At 40.2% G+C, this 24,256-nt stretch overlaps 1 protein-coding gene across 3 annotated transcripts in view; it reads left to right on the forward strand.

Annotated features, from left to right (window-relative positions):
- Trap1 (TNF receptor associated protein 1) overlaps window positions 1-24,256 on the forward strand; it is a 53,459-nt gene that overhangs the window by 1,537 nt on the left and 27,666 nt on the right. For all 3 annotated transcript variants that reach the window (XR_015534936.1, XM_087347876.1, XM_087347875.1), the window contains exons 2-5: window positions 3,047-3,154; window positions 11,070-11,152; window positions 21,775-21,927; window positions 23,346-23,417. Coding sequence is in view for 2 of the 3 variants with exons in the window: in XM_087347876.1 (XP_087204002.1) it covers window positions 3,047-3,154; window positions 11,070-11,152; window positions 21,775-21,927; window positions 23,346-23,417 (416 nt within the window). In the remaining variant the exon portion in view is untranslated. The remainder of the gene's footprint in view (window positions 1-3,046; window positions 3,155-11,069; window positions 11,153-21,774; window positions 21,928-23,345; window positions 23,418-24,256) is intronic.

A 24,256-nucleotide genomic window follows, 5' to 3' on the forward strand; every position in this document is an offset into this window, starting at 1 on the left:
AACACTGTTAAGTTAATTTTGTTCAGATTTAGGTGTAAGTTATCTGCTTCAAAAGTGTTGTGTGTTACTTTATTTATGTTGTCACTGCTTCCTTTTCCCAATTTATTCAAATTTTTCACCATATTTAGAATTGAAGTGTTATTATCATATGTAATTGCCCTGCGACAATTTAATTTTGGAAGGTAATTAACATATGTGATGAAAAGGAGTGGAACAAGTACAGAACAAGCAAACTGTCTGTTTCACAAGTTCATCTTTGATGTGGATTATCTGGACATGCTGAGTCCTGTATGTGAGATAGGATTTTACCAGTTCTAGATGGGTATCCTTAATTCTGTGAGTGTCAAGAAGTAATGTATGTTCTGTACAGTCAAAGGCTTTCGACAAGTCTATGACAGTGTTGCGCAACCTTTCTACACTCGCGGCACACTAAATATTGTCGAAGAGTCATGGCAGGACACCAACCCCATTTTGCATATCATGGGGGGGAATGTATAGATGGTTTATGGCATTGATTGGCCATGACAACTTCTTATAAATTGACCCCTACCAAAAAATGTTCTACTTCATGTTTATAATTATCAATCTTTATTATTATTATGTAATTTATTTTAAATATATTAATTATTTGAAATAGATTAAAATATAATCCATTTGATCAAAAATTTATTAACTATGTGTAATTATTGAAACTTAAAGATACTTATTTATATATGTACATGTAGATTGCAGAAAAATACATAGACTGGCAATAAAATTAAAGAGGAGGTACACATGTTTTGCTGCAAAGTGGTTGTATTTTTTTTTTTCAGTTTCATTTAGTAGATCTTGTCTGTCCTCGGTCTACCCAATCATAATGAAGAGCATGAAAACTTAAGACAGAGCAGAAAACAAGATTAACAATTATTTATCTCATTATCACGTGGTAGCACTGTAGTTAAACATCCAAGTTATTGCATGTAAATCTGCACTTTCTTACTCCTGTTTGATACCAGCAGATAATAATGTGTATAAAACAATGAAATTTTTATATAAAAGTTGTGCATCTGCCTTGGAAGCTTACTAACAGTTTCAAAGGTCATGCAATTTGTTTTAGATCTTATATCAAGAATTTTAAAATGACAATCATTATTTTATTTTTAATATATTTCATTATACATTTTGTTGAAGATCACTCAGTGGATGGGATTTGGATTTTTTTCGCATTCTGAATTATTGTAACTCATGTATCATTGTTTAAATATGTACAAATTTGCACTTTTGTTTAGTATTGTGTTGTACCGAATAACTCGAAGGGGTGTAGGTATGAAATTGTGTTTTAATTGCTTGGATTGACGAAAAATGTACTCCTTTTGTCTGTGTAATCTCAGACATTAATATGCCCTGCATTCAGAGGTATCTGTGCTTGACCCAGGTGATTGTAAATTATAGACATGCGATACAAATTATATCATGTTCACACTTGATACTGAATCTACATTTTCATGAGTATCAGAGCAATTGGGTAAATATACTGACTTCATATTAATTTCCTTAGCTGTGTGTAATTTGTTTGTCTAGTGTTTGGAAGGTCCCTGGATTAGATCTGAGCTAGAGCTGACTGTACCATTGTAAACAGATTTAAATAAAAGTAGATCCATCCATTATTTCTTACATATGAAGAATTATTCCTTGATCTCTCACTTGCATAGATCATAAATATGACATTATATTGGGGGTCTAAATTGTACAAAAAAGAGTGCTTTATTGATGGGGGAAGTTGAATTTTTAGGATATTTTAAGAAGTGGGTGACTTGGAAAATTGCAGAAAGCAGTATGCATAATTAATTTAGTTCATTCCGTGAAAGCCTGTGTTATGTGAAGAAACTAAACCTGAGGATTTAGCCGATACACATTTAAGGTCATCGTAGATCCTTTTAGCATTCTCGCAAATGGCGTTCCCATGTATGGACTCGCCTTGCATTTGCAACAGCAGTACTTCCATTTCCATAATCCTTTCCGTCTCATTAATCATCCTGTTTGAGGCAGCACACACACTGGTAGCTTTCTTTTTTTATTTACTAGGATGGTGGAAATTGTTAAGTGAGACAGACTATATACTCCTTAGCATATACACCTATTTTTCCCCCCGTTTCAGACTTCTCAACAATTTCCTGCGTTATCCCAGGGTTATGCTTGTCTTCTTCTTTCTCTCTGTGAATTACATTTTGAGGACAATTTGATCAATATTAATTCTGTGTTAAAAGAGCGGAATTGAATAACAGCACAAAGCTGGCTGTCTTCTGTGATCTAGCTCTGAATAGTCTGGTAGAAGTTTACCAGTTTTTCAGAAGTCCTTGCTGCCTTCATCATCAGGGCTCACACGAGAACTTCAAATCCTAAAAGCAGAAAGTCTGCAAGATAGCTTTTTACATTACCAAGACATAGCAGACAATATAAACAAAGGCATTTTAGCTACAAACGCTTATAAATGGATGTTGATTATTGGCTGAAGCCTGATGAGTACATTTAGGAGCAATTTGTGTGGTCAGAATTGTCAACCATTTGACTTTGTAAGCAGTTTGTTAAGTAGAAACAATTTTTTATGAGTCTGTGTGGGGCGTATGGTAGGCATTTCATTAAGTGAGAATCTGTTATCTGAAGACTTTGTTATGTGGGGGTCCACCGTAGTTTTTTCTCACAGGATTTGTGAGTAGACTTTAATACTCGTGGTGCATTGAACGTTATTTCTGGAGAGAGAGAGAAAATTGTTTCCTAATTTGAATTGCATAATGTCTGAAATCTGAGCTGTGCGGGTCGGACTATTGTGGTAATTCCGCTGTTGAGTGAGATTTCAGGTTCTCACAGCTTTGAGTATGAAAATAATTGTCTCCTCCGATGTAGTGCTGTGTAGTCTGACATTTCAGAGAGTCTTACCGCCTCCATCATTACAACTGCAAGCATCTCTGAAACATTAGTTAATTTCTATTAGACTACATGGTACAGCATCATGGAAGACAGGTATCTTAATTATGCTCTGTACAGTTTTGTGTTTCTGTGCTTGCAGGTCATGGTCTTCAGTTACGTCTTCTGAGCACACAGACCGAAGGAGCAACAGCGCCAGAGACAGAATCGGAATACCATACTATCATAAAAGACAATGAAACGGGCAAAGGTCAGTTGATCTCATAGTATTTTGGTGTGGGGTGGCTACTTTGTGCACTGATATTCACTGTCCATTATTAAACAAGGGATGAACCTCACGTTTAAGAACCAACGCTATTTTCATATAAGATTTGAGGTTTTCACAGCGGTGAGTATGAAGATTTCTGTCTTCTGGGTTGTTGCGCTGTGTAGTCTGGTCGATGTTAACCAACGTTTCAGAGGTCATACTGCCTCCATCATCAGGGCGATGAAGATTTCTGTCTTCTGGGTTGTTGCGCTGTGTAGTCTGGTCGATGTTAACCAACGTTTCAGAGGTCATACTGCCTCCATCATCAGGGCGATGAAGATTTCTGTCTTCTGGGTTGTTGCGCTGTGTAGTCTGGTCGATGTTTACCAACGTTTCAGAGGTCATACTGCCTCCGTCATCAGGGCGATGAAGATTTCTGTCTTCTGGGTTGTTGCGCTGTGTAGTCTGGTCGATGTTTACCAATGTTTCAGAGGTCATACTGCCTCCGTCATCAGGGCGATGAAGATTTCTGTCTTCTGGGTTGTTGCGCTGTGTAGTCTGGCTGATGTTAACCAACGTTTCAGAGGTCATACTGCCTCCGTCATCAGGGCGATGAGTATGAAGATTTCTGTCTTCTGGGTTGTTGTGCTGTGTAGTCTGGTCGATGTTTACCAACGTTTCAGAGGTCATACTGCCTCCATCATCAGGGCGATGAAGATTTCTGTCTTCTTAACACTATTTTTAATACACTGGTTGGGGAAAGTAATTCAATTTAGATAATACACCAATTCATGTGCAATTAAACGTTCATGAAGTATAGTTTTATAAAATGTGACCTTTTACAGTGATGATGACCTCTTGAGGTCAAAACGTGTTTGGCACAAAGTGTTATTTAATGTGTAAACAGTTTTGTTTGTGTGCATGATTTTTTATATTATGATTTGATTGTGAATAGCACAAAATGTTTAAAAGGAAATATGTTGACTACTGATAACATAAGTTGCATTTGATCCCAGAGTTCGAACTGTGTGTTTGAGTTTGTCTCCTCTGCAAATTTTGTCCCAATTGACAGACTTTAAAACTGGTATGAATATTGTGTCGTAGGAAGCGACCCAACTATTGGACATTTTTTTAATTTTTTAGCAGTTAACAATCTGTTATCAACAATACCATGATATGAACTTCTAAAGCAGGAAAGGCTCTATGCTCTCTACTTAATATAAGTTCCACAAATGGTGTATGTTAATAGATCTTTGAAAACTGTACAGTTGTTGTGAACACGGAGGCTTCCCCGGTTTCTCCGTGGCATCCCAACAATTACTCCATTCACACACAGAAGAAGGTAATGGCAAACCACTTCTGCATCATCTGCCAAGAACGTATATGAACAAGTCCCAGTCCGAGAAAAGGATGGAAGGATCCTGTTCATATGGACCTGTCGTCAGACAGAACACTAAATAAATAAATATTTTGATGAAAGTTTCCCGGGTTACAAGCCGCGTCATGTGCCTGAACGGTGGATAGACCATATCTTCTGCCAACGTTTCGAGAATAATCTCTGCCCTCATCCTCAGTGAAGAAAGTGGAAAATAAAATTGTGTTAGGAAGAAATCGCGGAATGGCTAGAAGTCGGAGGATGGTCCACTGACGTAGTACAAAACCGGAGCCGAATTGGAGTGTAAAGACGGACCGGATCCCGTTGTAAGTACACCGATCGAAGTTTGATCGGAATTGATCAGCCTTTACATGATTTGTGATTCCTGTTGTAATACCAGAAGGAACTAACGTCATGTCACATCAGGCCATTCAGTAGTTCACTGAATGTTGTATGAATCTGCTTTGGGCTGTTCCCAAACCATGTATCGTAATGCTTCTAGGTTACTGTTTATTAGGTGGAAACATCGATCTGATGATGAATATTCGACTCTTTGCTTCTCGTCACGTCTTTAACGCGTAGATACAGACGGACGTTCGGATCGCAGATTTTGGGCTCATTTCTGCCTCTACCAACGTCAGGAAGGATAACAAAAATAAGCTTTTTTTGTATGGTCTAAGTTGTATTGCGTAGAAATTTTCTTTAATTTAATTTAATTTATAGAGCCAATGTGAACGTTTTCTTGTCTTGGGAGCTGTTCTAGAAGCTGCTGGACCTCTGTGTTGCCATGGACACTATTTGTACTGTATTTCTTTTTTGCTACGATCTGTTCAAATTGGAAATGCAATCTGCTGAAGTGTTGTATGTTAGGGAAAGGTCTCATTTCCATCGTTCTGAATAAAGCAATTCCTTTAAGTGGCTGCGATTTCACACATCAAACGGCTGACTGCAAGGATTCTCGCCCATTCGCTCAGACGTGAATGGATGAATTGCTGCATCGGAACTTAGTATCATGGAGGTATAGACCCTCATTAATAAAGTAGTCACCGTGCTCACAGGTTGTGTGTTTCATTCTGATGTAAAATTTGTTTCTGATTAAGCGGAATGATTGTAATTGTTTCCCGAATTCAGTTAAATGTTCCTTCTGCTTGAAAATGTTAGAGTTCTCTTTCCTATTGTGAAGCATAGCAGACATCCGTATCGATCAATCGATAATTATCGAAGCAGTAAATGGAAGCAATGGGAATAAAAGAAAATTATAGTGTCAGAGAATAAATAATAAACGAAAATCTGGAGAGAAAAGCAACGAAAGAGGATGGAGTGAAATAAATATATAAATAAATAAAAGGATTAGCGAAAAAAGTAAATAAGTAGTGCCCCAAAAACGTACGTAATCCAAAGTTGAATGTAATTCTTATTAACGAAATTATTTTATATAATTACATATTAAGGCTGTAATTACAACGTTTGTTGAAATGCCCAGCCTTGTTGTAGGCATATTATATACCTAGAAACTCTGCGAAGAGTTCACAAGCGAGTGACAGTCGAAAAATAGTCGATTTATTTGGTATTTGTGTGTTATTTATTTCATGTCACTATTATCTGTGACATTTTTTAGGTCGTTATTGGCCATCATCAAACTACTGTTACTTTACGGTTTGCGTATTAAATTTAACAAATATTTGTCACGTGGGAAATGAAATATGCTGATAGACATTGGTGGTAGACGTGTAATTTTACCGGTAAAATCTATTAAACGATTATGACAGGAGACAGGTGTTTCGAGAATATCTGCTAGCGGGCCTCAAAATTGTTTGAACAAACATGATGCTGTTTAGAACAAATGGCTTCTTTGATATGTACATGAAGAAGAAGTTGATACACAAGTAATGTTCTTTCTCACGTGGCTTGTTTTCCGTACGTAAAGAGGTGAAATTCAGATTGTATTGAAATGTATAAAATCCTACAGTTATTTACGAATTTCCTCTTCATGACGAAAATATTGGTGTTTGGTACCCGATAAATACGCGCAGGATAATTGGACCTACCTACTACCTTCACCGACTCTTACTTTAGGGAAGGCGCTGTAGGTCGAAGCCCGGCCGGTTACAGCAAGAAATCCGCTCTGTAAATGGATTCCATGTTGTCATCTAGATGATTATCAACATTTTAGTGAAACGTACCGCCTCCATTTTCAAGAAACTAAGGTAATCAGTTCGTCAGAAATTTTTCTGCAAATCTGCATTGCACCACAACCCGTTAGACCATAATCGACAGGGTACGAAACCTTTGCATTTGACACTGTCGTTGAATAACTAATCTTTATTAGCATGTCACGAATGGCTTTGGTGAATTCTTAATTTCCTGTCCAGTGGCTGTCAGTAACTCTTTTGCCGGGGGTAAGAGCGAACGGAACGTGAAAATGATTTCGCTTCCAGGCTCCCATTACATCTTCATTGACTGGCTCCAGTACACAGGGGAAACTTGGGCATAAAGGTTTTTGAACAGACATCTCCTCCAAGGAGAAATCTGAATGATTGTTGCCAATTGCAGTGCTCAGTTGAATTCTTGGAATACTCGATCATCGTCACTGGCTTTGAGATCGGACTTGGACTTGAGAGCTCGGAATATTGCCTCTCGGAGTAGCAAGTGAAATTACGGCAAAGAAGCAGCGGGGATGGGAAACTGATGAGGGCTACAGGAGATTGATAAAGCACGGTTCAGCAAGGTGAAGACTGGCGTTGCGAGGTGAATTGGTGAGGTCTGAGGAGTTGTCGGGAAGAATGAAGGAAAAGCATTGACGCCTAGAAATGAATGAGGTACAGATGAATGGTTCAGTTATGATGCGTTAAGTTACAGCTTCCCACTGAATAACTGTTTTATGTTTGATTCGTCTATTTCAGAGACTTGCTGTGGCAACGCTGATGGTGGTGGTATTGGTTTTCGTAACAACTTATCCCGACAATGGGCGTGCATTTTATTTTGAGTTACAGTTACCCTGGTAGATTAACTGTTTTATAGGGTTGGAACCGTTACATCTGAAAGTACCTTCATGAGACTCACTAACTAACTAGATGGCTTACCGAACCCGAAGGTTCATCACCGAATTAACCAAAGCCCTCCACCGGACCCTGTCTTGGGCCAACAGAATCCAGTCTCCTTCAACTCCTATCTCCCATAGATCCCGCCTGACATTATCCTCCCATCTACGTCTAGGTCTCCCCAGCGGTCTCTTCCCCTCAGGCTTCTCAACCTGTACCCGGTGCACAGCTCTTGTCCTGTCCATGCGCGCTACATGCCGTGCCCATCTCATTCTTCTCGACTTAATCACCCTGAGGATTACAGATTTTTAAGCTCATCATTATGCAGTTTTCTCCACGCCCCATCGTCTTCTCTCCTAGGCCCAAATATCCTCCTCAACACCTTATTCTCAAACACCTGCAATCTGTGTTCCTCCCTCTGAGTGAGAGACCATGTTTTGCACCCATACGAAACAACAGGCAAAATTATTCACGATACCAAACAGTTAAATATGAAAAGCATTAATTTTCTTTACAAATTCGCAAAACATAGTACGAGGTGCGATCAGAAAGTTTCAAGACTGTGTCAATAGAGGGCGAACCGGATGTAGTACGAGCTTCTGCCGCTAAGGGGTTGGGCCTACATTCATAATGAATCAGTGTGCCAGCCGGCATCATCGAATTAGCATTTGTTTCTTAGTTACGGGCGTTTTGGTAGTGCATTACACCGACCCTCCTGCGATTTCGGAATGGCGGATTTTCATGAACAAATCAAATTTTGCCAAAGACTCGCCAAAACGGCTACGGAAACCTATGAAATGCTAAAGCAAGCATTTGGGGAGTCCGCAATGGGTCGTGCACAAACTTTTGTGTGGCATTCACGTTTTAAAAATGGCCGAACCTCTGTCGATGATGACGAGCGTTCTGGACGACCATCTTCGAGCACAACGCCCGAAAATGTTACGACGATTCGGCAGGCCATTCACGAAGATCGACGTCGTACCATCAACGACTTGTGCGACATTGTTGGGATAGGCTATGGGACCTGTCAGCTGATTCTAAAGGAAGAACTCCACATGCGACGCATCCTGTCTAAGGACCAGAAGCAGAATCGACTTCTCGTTTGTCAGGAGCTCAAAGATCTTGCAAGAACCGACCCCAACTTCCTTTCTAAGGTTTCCTCTTCCCAAAGATGAAAATTCAGCTAAAGGGAAGGAGATTTGAGACGATAGAAGAGATTCAGGCAGAATCGCAGATGGTGCTTGACAGGCTGACAAAGAATGATTTCCAGGGATGCTTCCAGGCTTGGTAGCGGCGCTGGGATCGTTGTGTTCACTCCCAGGGGAACTACTTCGAGGGTGATGGATGAATTTAATACCTGAGATAAGTGTACGGGTTTTTATAGGCGCAGTCTGGAAACTTTCTGATCGCACCTCGTATATAATGCACGCGTCCATTACTCCAGGGAATCTGCAGCTCCGTACTTGAAGTAGTAACGGTAAATTAGTGCTTTAGTGAATCATTGAACAGAGATAATTGAAATATCTAAGTTGGCATTGGCTGAAAGAGAGAGACGTACGTTTTTATTGAGCTGTGGACTATTGGCGAATCTGTAGTGAGTGTCAGCTGATGCGCAGTGTAAGAGCTGTCTTGCTCCACCTTGCCAGATGTTGATCGCATCTGTGGCAAATTGCTAATTAGTGAGAGAGAAGTCATCCGATACGGGCTTGTTGGTAAGTGCGGAAGCTTCCGCACTGGCTTTTTGTGTTTTGCCAAACGAGAGATGTGCTAGACCGGATGTGACGCTGCTGGATTTCATCTGAAGACGTACTCAAACATCCGCTTCACGTGCTTTAAAGAACGAGCATTTACAGGAAATCATTTATTATAATCATCAACACAGCTAATTATCGGTTAGCACGAGTGTATTCTTTATTGGCAACATGTTTTGACATCAGTATTATCTTCTGGCCTAAGTTTGTCATAAAGCTGACAGAATGCGCCAGCCTTTTAAAGCCGTATATATTACGTTACATGGGTCTATTGAATTGCATGCGCGTATATATATATATATGGGCATTTCGAAGTTGACTGGCGCATGAGTGATCTTTCTCTGGTTCGAGACGAACGGTGTCGCCATACTTTGTTCCCTTCTTGGAATCCCACGGAGTTGGCCAGGCCGTCGTAGCTGGCCTTCATCCTCTCACAGGATATTTTTATACGATGAAGGGTGTAATGTTGGATGTCATGCAGACGATTCACGAGGTCTACCACGTTGTCTGTCGTAGTAGGTTGTCGGCAAGAGCCTCGTTACATAAGACACGTGATAGACGTGGCTTTCCCTCGAACACCATGATAAGTGGCGACCTGCGTCGTGGTCTCACGAGTTGATGCTTAATAGGCCGTCGTCCTAGTCACTCTGTTGTCTCGAAAAGAGCTTCCAGAAATGCACCTCAACTTTCTTCCCATATCCTTCCGCCATCTCCGTCGGGACCACGAAGCGACAGAAGAATTTTGATAACAGTGGCATCTGCCACTATTGATGCTTCTTGGCTTTGGGCAGTAGTTAACGCATGACAGCATGAATATTATTTAATTTTAAGTGAATCAGTAAGGGTGATAAATAAACATTCGTTAATGGAAATTATTAAATAATATGCGAGTGTTTTTGAATTAGTAGGTTAATTTCAAGGTTCTCTCACAATGGTAAAGATGTTATTGTCTGTCTTCTGGGTTGTAACGCCGTATAACTTGTATGTAGATACGAACATATCGCAGAAACATGTTACCTGCATTTTCTGCACTGAAGATGGATATAGTATGGTCCTGAGAAACCCAGAAGACAGACATCGACGCTGTTAAACTTTTTCGCCAACGAGTCGATAAGAAAGGGCGAATGTGTTCCCACGTCTTGAAAGGTTGAAAACCCAAATTTAATCGACGCGTGGTATTATTGGCTCTTCGAATGTTTGTAGGTGGGAAATGTGAGTGACAGTTTCTGCGGAGGACAGATCGCATGACACAGTTATATTTGGCAGATTAACTAAGTACTTTTTATAGTCATGTACGGATTTTATTTGGACCATATCACACATTTTTATTGATTGGTGATTACATTAATTTTGAAAGTAGCTTCCCCTGACTAAGCTGTTAACTAAATAATTGACTTCAATCACAGATGCTTAAAGCAAATCAAAAGCTGCTATAATAGTACAGTATGGTTTCTCTTTTAGGACATAACAGCAGTCTTGTTAAGCAGTGTAAGATTTGTTCTTGGAATTGTCCAGAATGCTCAGGACACCCGGATGACAGGAGGAAAATGGAGTCCCACGTGACGTCACGGCTCCTGAAGAAGGAAAGCTTAAAAGTGCCGTTGTAAAGGTAGTTTATTGTTGCAGTGCTCGGACGTGTTTATAATCTATTAATTTTTGTCTTTGTCTTCGCAGCAAAGTAATTGAATTTCGACACTTTAATTACGGTGTCGTCATCTATTAGTTTCACTGACGCTGTTGAATATTTACAGGTTCCAGCGACAGTCATGAGTTCCAGGCGGAGACTCGGATGCTACTGGATATTGTCGCCAAGTCTCTATACTCCGACAAAGAGGTGAGTTGCACAAAGGGAAATTTCTTTATTACGCAGCGAAAATCTTTGCAGTTCACCAAATACTGTTACGGTGTCAAAATTAAGGAGATTAGAGGTGCGTGCAGAATGTTTGTATTAAAATCATATGGGATGATATTACTTGGGAAGCCTTGACACGGATGTTGAGATGATAATATTAAAATGAAGCTTTCAGAAATTGAGTTGGAAGATGTGGACTGGATTCAGTTGGCTCATAATAAAGTTCAGCTGTGGGTTCTTTAACACCGTTGTGTTCAATGAAAGGTGGGGGGATTTCTTGACTAGCCGAGTAATTGTCATCTTGTCAAGAAGGTATTCCTGCTCCATGCAGATCATAGAAATAAAAAAGTTGTATCAAAGTCGATACAGCAAAAACTTGTCAGTTTTATTTACATGAAACATTTATCTTGATGTTCGCAACTTACACGGCAGCCCGTCTTCTGTTAAATTAATGTCCGTATCGGATCATGCACGGGCTGTTACATTAATATGGAGTCAGATGAATGACCAGAGATCTCGTTCTTTGCGAGATCAATCGTTCCACACGACGTATACTGATGACGCAAAACCACCTGAAGTTCTGAGAGCCAGCTACGCGGTGTCGGCTCGATTTGCATGTATCCTAGTCTAATTCACGGACGTGCTTTCGTACCGTTAGAACAGTTACCATTTTTTTCTGTCGAAGAATTATTTTACATGTCCCAAAGAACCCCTACCAATGAAAAACGTTTGCAGGCCATGAAAGTTGATAGCTGGGAGCGCATTTGAATTAATGCTTCCGAGGTATCCAGTAACATCAGAACCCTGATGATGGGGGCAGAGTTGGTTCTCGAAACGTCGGTTTACTACGGGAAGCAGTTAACGCGGCTGATTTCCCGGGAAGATTTGATTGATTAATGCTAAATTATTGTAAAAAAAAATCTTAATTTTCTAATATATATATATATATATATATATATGTACACATAAGGGTGTCCCATGAGGAAATTTCAATATTTTGGGAGGTCATAGTATCGGTCATTCTAAGCAAAAAAGTGTATATGTGCATATGTCGTATTCCGAGATACAGCTATTTCACTGTACAGTAGTTTGGGTTTGGCGCCCAATATTGTCCTTCCCTATTGGATGTTATCGCCCCCATAAAGGAACGTCAAGATGCACTCTGACGAGCAACGCGCTATGTCCTCACACGAGTTGTAAAGTGCATTGATATTGACGGTGGAATTTTCGAAAATCTATTATACTAGGTAAACTTCACCAACTTTGTCACTTGAACAATAAATACCGGTATTAGAAACAGTACGTAATATCTCTTTCTTATTAACAATTTTGCAACTCTACAGTGAAATAGCTGTATCTCGGAAACCGTTCGGAATAGGACACTTTTTTGCTTAGAATGACCGATACTATGACCTCCCAGAATATTGACTTTTTCTCCTGGGACACCCTGTATATAATCAAAATAATGTTTACTTAAACATCAAAATAATTTCACGTCTAAAATCAATATAAGGTTTACTTTCGGGGTGACACTTGCCTTGTTTCTTTTTGTACAAATGTTGAATTCTTGGCCGAATTTTTGACAAACACTCGCATTTCTACCTCGACAGACTCCGTTTTGCCAATTGCCAGACAGAAATTCCCGCAATATTTCGAGGGATATTTGTAAATTTCGAGGTATTTCAGAATTTTTATTTGATTTCTCGCCCTACCCCTGGACATGGTTTGCGGAACCATGGTTGGGAAACTGCGTTAGATGATTCTCCACCTAACATTTACGGTTTTAGCTAGCGCCTTTGCTGATCACTGAAGCGATCATCAGTCTGTGTGTGGGATTTCTGGAGCGGCTGTTTCGACATTACGACGGACATCTCCGAACACGACTTTGCTGATATAACTTTGATCATCTACCCACCGTATTTGCTTTGCTGTATAAGCCCAGTGTGATCTTTCACCGTTTAGTTAACTGGATATACCTCGTGGAACGGAATAAGTGCGTCATTGTGATCAGTCACCAGTCCATTAAAGGCGTATGGGTGTCGTGGAAATATGGTTCCCCTCATTATTGGACTCGGCAATGCATGGGGGTGTGAGTGATTAATTTCTTCCGCCATATGTGACCGATACACGTTTTAATAAGGTCTCCAAGGAATCAAGAAGACTCACATAATTTTATTTTTGATATGGGTATTTTGTCCATTAGGTTCTATAACCAGAGTTTGGTTAGTGCGGCGTCATTTGGTGGAACCAAGACACTGTGAAACCACGCGTAAGATAAAATTTCAGTTTTTGCACACGTTGTTTTAATTACAGTAATTGTCCTGCCAGGGAATCTCATACGCACGATTTCAGAATTTTCGGTAAATACACCATGCCACGGTTACCAACCTTACGCCCGCCGCACCTTGGTGCCCCGAGAATTTTAAAATATACTAAATAAGTCGATTTTAGTGAGAACATAACGTATAATTTGTTTGACACTTTTTATGAGTTACTGTGTGTCCAGAAATTTTGGAAAATATTTCGACAATACGACGCAATGTTCTTTGAGTTAGCACATTTTTGATTGGATTCTTACTGTGTCTGCTACAAGCTCCTCCATGTTACCTGTCAAATAGGTTGTCGATTTATGCCGTAAGTCACACGATTACGCGGAACGTTAGTACACATTCATGGATTTTTCTCACAATCCACCACTGACTGTCCACACAGCAGACAGGGAATGTATTAGCTTGTCACCCTGGGGAGCACACACTATTAAAATTATATATAGGAGTGAAGACCTTCTTTCTCTCCGAAATCGATACACTCCGTCACATGGATGAATCTCTTCTGTGTTTCTACCTCGGGTGTTCGCCCTGCTCTATTAGCCTTCCACAGCCCACCAGGAATGGAAGTCACACCAGGGTTTAAATTACGTGTGTTCAGAAAAAGTAGCTCCATAGATTTCCAGCGTAAGAAACATGTCACAGTATCGGTTAGTGCTGACTTATTCATTCTATTCACTGTGGTGTTCGTTAACAGTTCACTGTTATTCAGCTTGAAGGGAAGTAAGTTCGCTTGTATGCAGCCGATGACAAAATTGTAATCACAAAAGTCAACCGTTAGCCCATTATAAAGTTAAAGTGAAAAGTAAAAGTTACAACGTTTGAAAGTAAATTAATAAATGCATCATTGACGCACTATTTAAGGCGCATCAACTGTTGGGGGTGTTTACGACAGCAAAACGTTATTACACCCCCCGTTGGAATCAGCAGTTTGTAGTAAGTGGTAAGCTTTACCCCATCTCCATTCACTTTACGCACAGCGAGAGAATCCCCGATACCCGCTGGGTAGAGGACTGGGTGGATCCCATAGCCGGTCTGGACGTCGTATCTACGAAAAACAAAATCCTGCCCATGCTAGGAATTGAACCCCAGCCATCCAGCCTGTAGTCTAGTTTCTGCAATGACTTACTGTTCCCGTCATTTACTTGTAAGGATTTACGGAATCTACAAAGACATCTGTTAGAGTAGCACAACTTTGGTGGTACATTTGTACATTTAGTGTATGTGTGTGATGGATATGCGATTAACTTTTTACCGTGCTAGAGTCAGGGGTAGGCAGTTATTGTTTTTCCAAGGGCCGCATGAGTCAATTTCGAAGTGACTGCGATCTCGATAACCTTGAGAAAATGTTTCTGTAGTTTAAACGTATGTTAGTAGCAATCGATTTTTCTCGCGTACGATTGTAACATAGCCAACAACAATCATGTGCTACAGTACAGAAATGAAATAAAACCCTTGAAAAAACATTAGTACCACATATTTGTCGATTTTAAAACAGTATATGATAGTGTATTAATAAATAAACTGTATGAAGCTATGCTACACCTAGGATTACCTGAAGAACTAACCAGACTTACAAAATTATCATGAAAACAGTTTAGTGTAGCGTCAAAATTCAAAACTGTATTTTAAAGCAGTTCAAAACGAAGAAAGGCTGAAGCTATTGTAAGGGGGTGTACTTGCCTGTCTTTTGTTTAATATTCTGTTGGAGAAAGTCATGAGGGACGCAGGTATCGTAAAGAGTGGTACCATATACAGGGTGATTCAAAAGGTTAGGGCCAAACTGAAGGAGCGTATAGAGGGACTCAGAGAGAACAACTTTCGAATAGGAATCCATGTCCTCCGAAGTTATCCTGAGTCAGTCGAGGCCATTGAAGGTAGGGAAGTCTGATAACATACCGCTGTTGTAAATTTGGTTTGTAAGATTGCTAATATAATCCTTGTAGGAGAATAGCAAATTACGATTATTTCAGCGGTATGTTATCAGACTTCCTACCTTCAATGGCTTCGACTGACTCAGGATAACTTCGGAGGACATGGATTCCTATTCGAAAGTTGTTCTCTCTGAGTCCCTCTATACGCTCCTTCAGTTTGGCCCTAACCTTTTGAATCACTCTGTATAATAAATCCACACAAACACTGGCATGTGCCGATGGCATTAACATCATTGGCAGCTACATGACACAATAGAAGTCTTCACCAAATTATAGAGATCTGCCAAAGAATTTGGTCTCGCAAGCGAGTGAGTCCGAAACAAAATGTGTGGTGGTAGCGATACGAGAAGCAAGTCGAAATAGAATATGTCAAAACCTGATTATCGGAGAATGTGGTTTTGAAGTGGTCAAGGAATTTTCATATCTAGAGACAAACGTTAACTTTATTTGGATTACAGTTCGACTCAGGGATAGGTCTCTCGATAGCGGTGCGTTCCGTGAATCCGTGTTGGACGAACTAAATATCATGTGGGTTTAATGGAGATACGCACCCGTGGAAAGTCACTGTAAATGAACAAAATCCGAAATGTACTGTAATTATATTTGTTTATGAGCAAACTGTAATATAATAAGTGTCATCGGAAAGTTGGGCATTAAAGTAAAATATCAGTTGAAAATTTGACTTAAATATGTAACATTAACGAAATATTTGGTATAAAAATAAAATATAGGGACGAAATTAGGCCTCAGACTTTTTCAAATCGGAACGTCTTTGTCTTTTTAAAGCATTTTCGTATCCTAGCTCGCCGCGAAAAATCGAATTTTCCGCGTTCCGCACTAGTGGTTGGGTTTCGGAACTTATCTATGGTGTTAAATAAGTCCACTTTATAGGTTGTTTATATTTTATTTTTGTCCTCTTGACAGTCTTTTGTTACACATATGTGTTGTAGTTGGCAATTCATTAACTCGTAATTAACAATGATGTATACCCTTTAGAAATTGTGTTGGATATACGAACGAATGATGTCGTTTTGTGAAAAATTTATCTGAATGTTGCTTACATTGCAGGACAATTAACTTGTGTTGACAGAGGTATGTTAGTAAATAGTCTATGTTCTTCCCATAGGATGAAATAGACCTATTAAGTCGCATGCCTACACGAAACAACAGCAGCTGGATCAATCTTTACAGCAGTGTGATTCGAAATTAACGGAAATGACGCGCGGCAGATTCTGTGTTCCGCTGGGTAAGCTGCGCACTGTTCGCGAAATCAATACGCACTGCGCAGGTTTACGTGTCATGGAGCTAACACAGTTTGACCAGTTCAGCTGCATCATACGGTCGCTGAACCGAACTTACCGCACGTTAGGGGCATCAATTCCGCTCATTATTTAGGTGTTAGCACGAAATGCGTTGAATGAACGTGTTATGGGGAGATCATATCCATCCGTCTGCATGTTTGCGTCGATTTTATGTGAGTCGTATGACGAATACGGTTCATATCAGTCTATTGTAATTTCAGTTTTGCCACTCGAAGTTCATAACCTTTATCAGAAATGTTGGTTCAAGGCATAAAATGTAGTAGATCTTGTTGAGGTCCATAACCTTTCCTGTATTATGTAATATGATACACGTTTACAGTACAAATATATCTGTCAGTAAATAATACAATATGAAGGCAAACAGGTTATCACCAGCGGCCAATGGTAATAGTGCACCGTCAGAGCATAAAAATTTGAATGTTTTAAACAAATGTTTTGCTGCGTAGCAAAACAGCGACATAATAATAATAAGAAGAAGAAGAAGAACAACAACAACAACAAAACAACTTAAAGTCTTGGCGTTGTAGAACGATTGTTAAAGTGGATTTATTGATGCTGCATTTTCGCACGACGTCTAGATCAGGTTTCGCTGCTGGTAGTTACTCCATGGAGTACTGCCCTTCTTCAGCAGCTTATAATTGGCCATCTAGTTCATAAATTCGTTGTCTTTTATGGAATTGGAATGTTCATTACCGTGTTACAAGAGTTCACCAATGTCACGTGTTTTGAGTTAGTACACGGCCAAAAACACTGTTTATGACATCTGTTTTAATATTATCCTCTTAAGTAAGCTTCGGTCTGCCATGCGTGTTGCTTGCTTTGCCAGTCTCATTCTATTTGATATCATATATAGTGCTTTCTGTGCATATGCATAAACGTAGCTGTCTGTCCGTCGTTCCATCCGTCATACCCCGTTACTCAAACGATGCAGTGTAGAAGAAATAGTAAAAATAAAACCGTGTTTCTATTGGAGAGATATCCCCGGGAAAACCATGTATGTTTTGAACGTTGATATTTATAATTAGGTGTAGGAGTGTCCAAAACCAAATGGTGCGTTTATTTTACACTGCGAAAGCAAATGGTGGGTACGAAAGACAAACTCGGCAAAATTATCGAAATGTTTCTGCTTCGAAAATTCTACACAGGGGAGTCCGAAAACGGTGCGTCATGTAACAAGATTGGAAAAGAGTACACTGTAATCCAATACGTGATCTTCACGCCAAATCAGACGCTTTGGGCAACCATGGGAATAAGAAATGCAGCAGAATTTTGAACCGAGGTAATCGTTGGGGCATGTTGTTTCAGGAATGCGTTCTATAAGTGACCTTGGGTCTTGCGAGCGACGGACAGAAATTGACGAGCCAATAAGGTCTTCTTCGCTCACGCTAGAGCGTGGGGAACACCCAAAATAGTAAATAGGGAAGGAAGAATGTACCTCTTGGTGAGGCAGCACTGAAAATTATGGACTTTATTCAACTTATGAAATGTTCACAAATGTGTTGAAGACATAACGGCGCATTTTTCTCTAATGGTGCGTAGTAGAAAAAAAAACTAACCACAAAATTTCTTTTGAAAAATTATGAACTATTATGAATTCCGAAGACAACGCACAGGGATGTCCAAGTAACCCCTGCGACTGCGCTTCGTGAAATAATGTGTTTCTCTCAGAGACATCCCCGGGAAAACATATAGGTTTTTATTTTTGAAATTGGTGACCGGAATGTCCAAGTATTTCCAAGCTGTGCGTCGTAGTAAAAGAACAACATTATTTTTTCTCGTGGAGACGCAGCCTCTGGCTAATTAACGGGTTTTTTTGTTTGAAGATTAGTTACTTATGGTCAAAGAAGACGTAAAACAACGGCGATATTTTTTCAGATGGCAACAAGTGAATAGAAACTATTTCTTCTCTGAAATTTGAATTTTAGGTTCTCATGGACTGTAAACGTCGCTATTGGTCTTGTGGGTAGCGGCGTGTCGTAGGGAACAATTATAGAAGAATATATTTCTGTTGGCGAAACAGTGCCAGGAAATTTTTGTTTCAGGAATTGGGTACAGAGGTGTCCATAAAATTTACGGAGCGACTCGTTCCCAAATGGCTAATCTAGAGAGAATGGTACATACAAACAGGAAGTTCCACAAACCAAGGAAAATAATTGACTCTTGTTTATTTCGGCTTAAACACTTGCAGTAGCAGCAGCATCATATTCTTGGTCCAGTAATCTTCATAGAATCGAGATACCACTCTTCAGCGCTTGAATCTTGCAGCTAAATACCACACAGTACATTGAATTCTTCTCGGGCTTCAGCAAATACGTAGACCGCACAGTCGCTGAAGGCGTTCTGACAGAGGCAATGTTGTAACCCAGGAGAGAACATGTTAAAATAGTGTTAGGAGGTTTACTGTCAGTTGCATGAAATTCTGGACGAAGGTTTTTTAAATAGTTTCCTCATTGACAGACACTGACGACGGGTAGGGTCTACCGAAAGAAGAAGAATGTTCTGTTTCATTGTCATCATTTGGGAAAACCGACTGCAGAATTCGTAACGAGAAAAAAAAAGATGACGTAAGTTTAGTACTGGTGAAACACAAAAGGAAAGTTACAGGAGTGTAATACCATCTGCTAAGAAATTGGCAAGAAACACGTGAAGAAAAAAGAATCTTATTGCACCTTTAACCTGTAACGTATAAAGTCGAATAAATCACAAGATCAGAAACGAAAGTCTGCAACGAAAACACAACAGAAGCCGAATGAGAGAGTTCGAGAAAGTGAAACTTGTGGGATCAGCAGTTGGTAAGATGACCTTGAAAGGCGACTGGATACAATGCGAACGGTGCAGAATATGGTGATACAAAAATGTGTTTCTGCAGGCCGCAGGAAATGTTTACTTGTAGAAGATATAACTTATTTAAATAGCCCAGCCATTTTGCTGAAAGTTTGACTTTCAGAACGTTAGAAAATTTAGCACATAACAGTTTCATATTTTATATGTTTATATTATATATTTTGTAGGTGATATTTAATATATTCTTTCTTTTGCAAAATTTATGTCAGATAAATAAATAAATGTGTGATTTGAGGTTTTCACAGCGGTGAGTATGCAGAATTCTGTCTTCTGGGTTGTTGCGCTGTGTAGTCTGGACTATGTTAACCGACGTTTCAGAGGTCATACTGCCTCCGTCATCAGGGCGATGAAGATTTCTGTCTTCTGGGTTGTTGCGCTGTGTAGTCTGGACGATGTTTACCAACGTTTCAGAGGTCATACTGCCTCTGTCATCAGGGCGATGAAGATTTCTGTCTTCTGGGTTGTTGCGCTGTGTAGTCTGGTCGATGTTAACCAACGTTTCAGAGGTCATACTACCTCCATCATCATGGCGGTGAGTATAAAGATTTCTGTCTTCTGGGTTGTTGCACTGTGTAGTCTGGTCGATGTTAGCCAACGTTTCAGAGGTCATACTGCCTCCGTCATCAGGGCGATGAAGATTCCTGTCTTCTGGGTTCTTGCGCTGTGTAGTTTGGTAGATGTTTACCAACGTTTCAGAGGTCATACTGCCTCCGTCATCAGGGCGATCTTCAAATAAATAAATAAATTATATTATTAATGTTTAAACCTGTTACCGCCGAAACAGCACGTCCTTGCTTGTATAGAAAAAAGAGAAACTGGGAAAAATGATTTATTTCTTCCGTTTCAAAAATTAGGCGCAGGAGTGACAGGGGTGAGTGGTCTGTGTCACGCCTAGGCCGCGCTTTATCCCCGAGAATGTACCCCGGTACCCATCGTACAGAGTCTGCGTGGGCCCCAAAGCCGGTCTGGACGCAGAGGCCAGAGGAAAAAAATCCTCTGCCCCTGTCGGGGATCCAACCCCGCTCATCCAGTTCGTAGTCAGTCACTTATATTTGTTTACCGGTGACTTATATAAATGTGCGGTATTCCAAGGGGCGGAGGTCACCGCCTGTAGTCACGTACACAACGCCTTCAGTTGTTAATGTTTCGCTCTGTCTTTTTCTTTGTTTAGAGTGTGATGTCTGTCCATTTATATGTCCTTCGCATAGACTTTTATTGCGTTTCAGCTTTCTGTATTTTTAGTTACAAGCAATCTGAATATACCAAGAGGAAATTTGAGTTGTGGTGGTCTTGAATATGTCTGTATCAAGAGGAACACTGTTCAAGAAATGTAAACGTAGTCATTTTCATACTTTTCGGCATAGAGTACTTTAACTACCAAGTGATACGGACCAATTTGTGGCGACTTAAAAATATATAAAATATATTTTATTTTATGTTACGTATCGTATACGATAAACCATAACGCATGCATACTTTATATAATAAAACGTATTGAATAGATAATTCGATTTTTAGTGTATGGTTTTAATGCTTTAAAATGGCTGCTAACGTATACGATACGTATCGTAAAAGCTCAGGAATGCAAGATACACAGAACGAACAACGTCTTGGAACGGAACTCGTTCGTAAACCGAGAGTTGCATGTACTTGAAATGGTACAAATTACGTTTTAGTCTGGTCAGTTGTCGTCTTAAAAAAAATTAGTGTGATTTTCGTGTTGTTTGCAATTCTGGACAGCAGTGGCCCTAACAAGTACTGCATATTTTATAAAGATGTATGAACTCTGCGTTGTATCGCCTAGTACTCTACGGGTAATTTGTGAGTTGAATGTGTCACGGACTTGTGTGCTAATTCTTGTTTCAAAAAGGAGACGTATACTCATGGCGTGTCCTGTCTTAAAACTGACTGAATCTACTGTGAACTTCAGCTAGTATAATCAATTTCTGTGCTGAAAATGGATCCTACTATGTACGAAGTATGAAAAACGAGTGGCAACAGTTGATACACGTTGTCCATTCTTCACAAAAAGAAATACTACCATTTCTTCAAACGTACGTGAATACGTCACATATCGTTAAAGAATTATTCCATTCCTGTTATATGGAAGCCTTTATGAAGGTTCAGTAAAGAAAGCTGCCATCTCAGAGTGATATGTGTTTGCGGTTGGTTTGCAGGTGTTCGTGCGGGAGCTGATATCGAACGCCAGTGACGCCCTGGAGAAGATGCGTTACTTGACGCTGACTGGCGAAATCGCTGAAGGACCCGATGCCCGGTCCTTAGAGATTCACATCGCCACGGACAAGCATAATAGGACACTTACCATACAGGTATTATTTATTTGGTACTTTTGTGCATCAGTTGGCATTGTTGAGCCAGCACGTGTCGGATTACATAATTATATTACGCAGATATTACCATTGGCTTTGGTTTAAGGTGCAGTAAGTGTGTCATTGGCTGTTTTTGTGTACTTGTCCAAAAAGTAAAAGGTGGGGGGAACAAGAAATTCGGTTAGAAATTTCAGTAAGTTTTTGGAAAACCCAGACCTTCTTGGGGCATTACTAGCTAGTGAGGCTTACTTCCTAAAGTGCGATCAAAAAATGTTACCCATTGTCTCCAACAGCCACGAAACCTCGGTGGTCAGAGATCAAAACCATGCTTTGGCATTATTTTACCATATTTCTCGTTAAACTTGGAATTCCGTAATCTGTATCGTTCTATTGGTAGCATATTCTTTCAAGAAGTAGAGTTTGCGTCATGGTTGTGCATTTCCGCAGTTTTTAAATGAATTTTGCCTCGAAAGGAGTTAACATTGTCGAAACATCCAATGAGCTTATTGAATTGGCCACGTGACTTTCTCCATATTTTCCCAAACTAAAAATCTTTATGAAATTATATATTTTTGGTCAGAGGATTGTGACGACTACTGAAAGAACTTTACAAAAAATAATTTCCCGCATTGTTTCAGCGTTTAAATAATAATGGCTAATTGATATTCTGGTAAAAACACACATTCACTTGAAACCAAAATATCTTCCTTACGTAACTAACTATATGGCTTATGGAACCCGAAGTTTCAACACCGAAGTAACCAAAGCCCGCCATCGGACCCTGTCCTGGGCCAACAAAATCCAGTCTCCTTCAACTCCTATCTCCCATAGATCCCGCCTGACATTATCCTCCCATCTACGTCTAGATCTCCTCTAGGCTTCCCAACCAATACCTGGTGCACACCTCTTGTCCCATCCATGCGCGCTACATGCCCAGCCCATCTCATTCTTCTCGACTTAATCACCTGACAATATTGGGGGAGGAGTACAGATTTTTAAGCTCATCATTATGCAGTTTTCTCCATGCCCCATCGTCTTCCCTCTTAGGCCCAAATATCCTCCTCAACACCCTATTCTCAAACACCTGCAATCTGTGTTCCTCCCTCTGAGTGAGAGACCATGTTTCGCACCCATACGAAACAACAGGCAAAATTATTATTTTGTATACTTCAATTTTCAGGTTCTTAGAAATCAGACGGGAAGACAAAATATTTTGAACTGAGAAGTAGCAAGCATTTCCGGAATTTAGTCTCCTCCTAACTTCCTCATGAGTATCATTTTGATTTGTTAACATAGGATTAATAATTGAAGTACTCGAGGGCTGACTGTAATTACAGTTACTGTTGGCGATGTGTGTAGCTGTTATTCACCAGTCTCGTTTTCTATCAACGATCTTGTTTTTGCTCTTTCTACCACAGGATACAGGAGTCGGGATGACAAAAGAAGATCTGATTGCAAACCTTGGCACCATCGCCCGGTCCGGTTCCAAGGTCAGTAATGTTGTGCTGCATTGTTTACGTAAGATGGCTGTCTTCTGGGTTGTAGCGCCGCGTAATCTTGTATTGTCCGCGAAGCACGAGAGTAGACATGACATCTTTGAGGGAGGTGGGGTAAAATTCAGTGCTACTAGCGGACCGAAAAACACCCGCATCCAATGTACTGACTGACTGACTGATAGCACAATGTTCTTAGGTAAGGAATACATCACCAGCGCATGCGCAGAACCCACTTTCCCCCCAGCCACACAAATGACGGCTGACAAGGACTCGTCTACTCTCGTGCCTCGCGGACAATAGACGTTTACCGAAGTTTCAGAGATTCTTGCTGCCTTCATCCATGAGGACTCATCGCCCTGCACGGCGCTACAACCCAGAAGACAGTCATCTTCAGACCCACCGTTGTAAAAACTTGAAATCGTACTTGTTTACAGAAGTCTCCCCTTGAGCGCCTACATGGCGCGTAGCAGGATAGCTTTTACGTGTTTAGGACACGCGGTTGAATTGTGTTCTGTAGTATGATAACATCACATGACGATGGTCTTATGATAGACTAATACATGTTAGGAATAAATAGTTGTGTAGACGAACCTGTTCATCACTTTAGTAGCTATTATGCAATTTGCCTTAACTTAAGGCCTTGTAACGCTCCTTCTGTGGTTCGCGAACCGCTCGACTGTGAAACTTCATCACTTCGGATTACGAGGCACCGTTGTATGGCCGGAGTAAGGCGGGTTCTGTGGGCCATACGTTCTAATTCATTGCACTCCCAATGCGAATGTTTTATGGGCAGCTGGCGAGTACTTTATCTCGTCGGTCTTCGTTATGACTCT

This window comes from Zootermopsis nevadensis, unplaced genomic scaffold (assembly GCF_977971745.1).
Source record: "Zootermopsis nevadensis isolate Lab colony 2312 unplaced genomic scaffold, Znev_1.0 Znev_ptg000012l, whole genome shotgun sequence".
Classification (NCBI taxonomy): Eukaryota; Metazoa; Arthropoda; class Insecta; order Blattodea; family Termopsidae; genus Zootermopsis; species Zootermopsis nevadensis.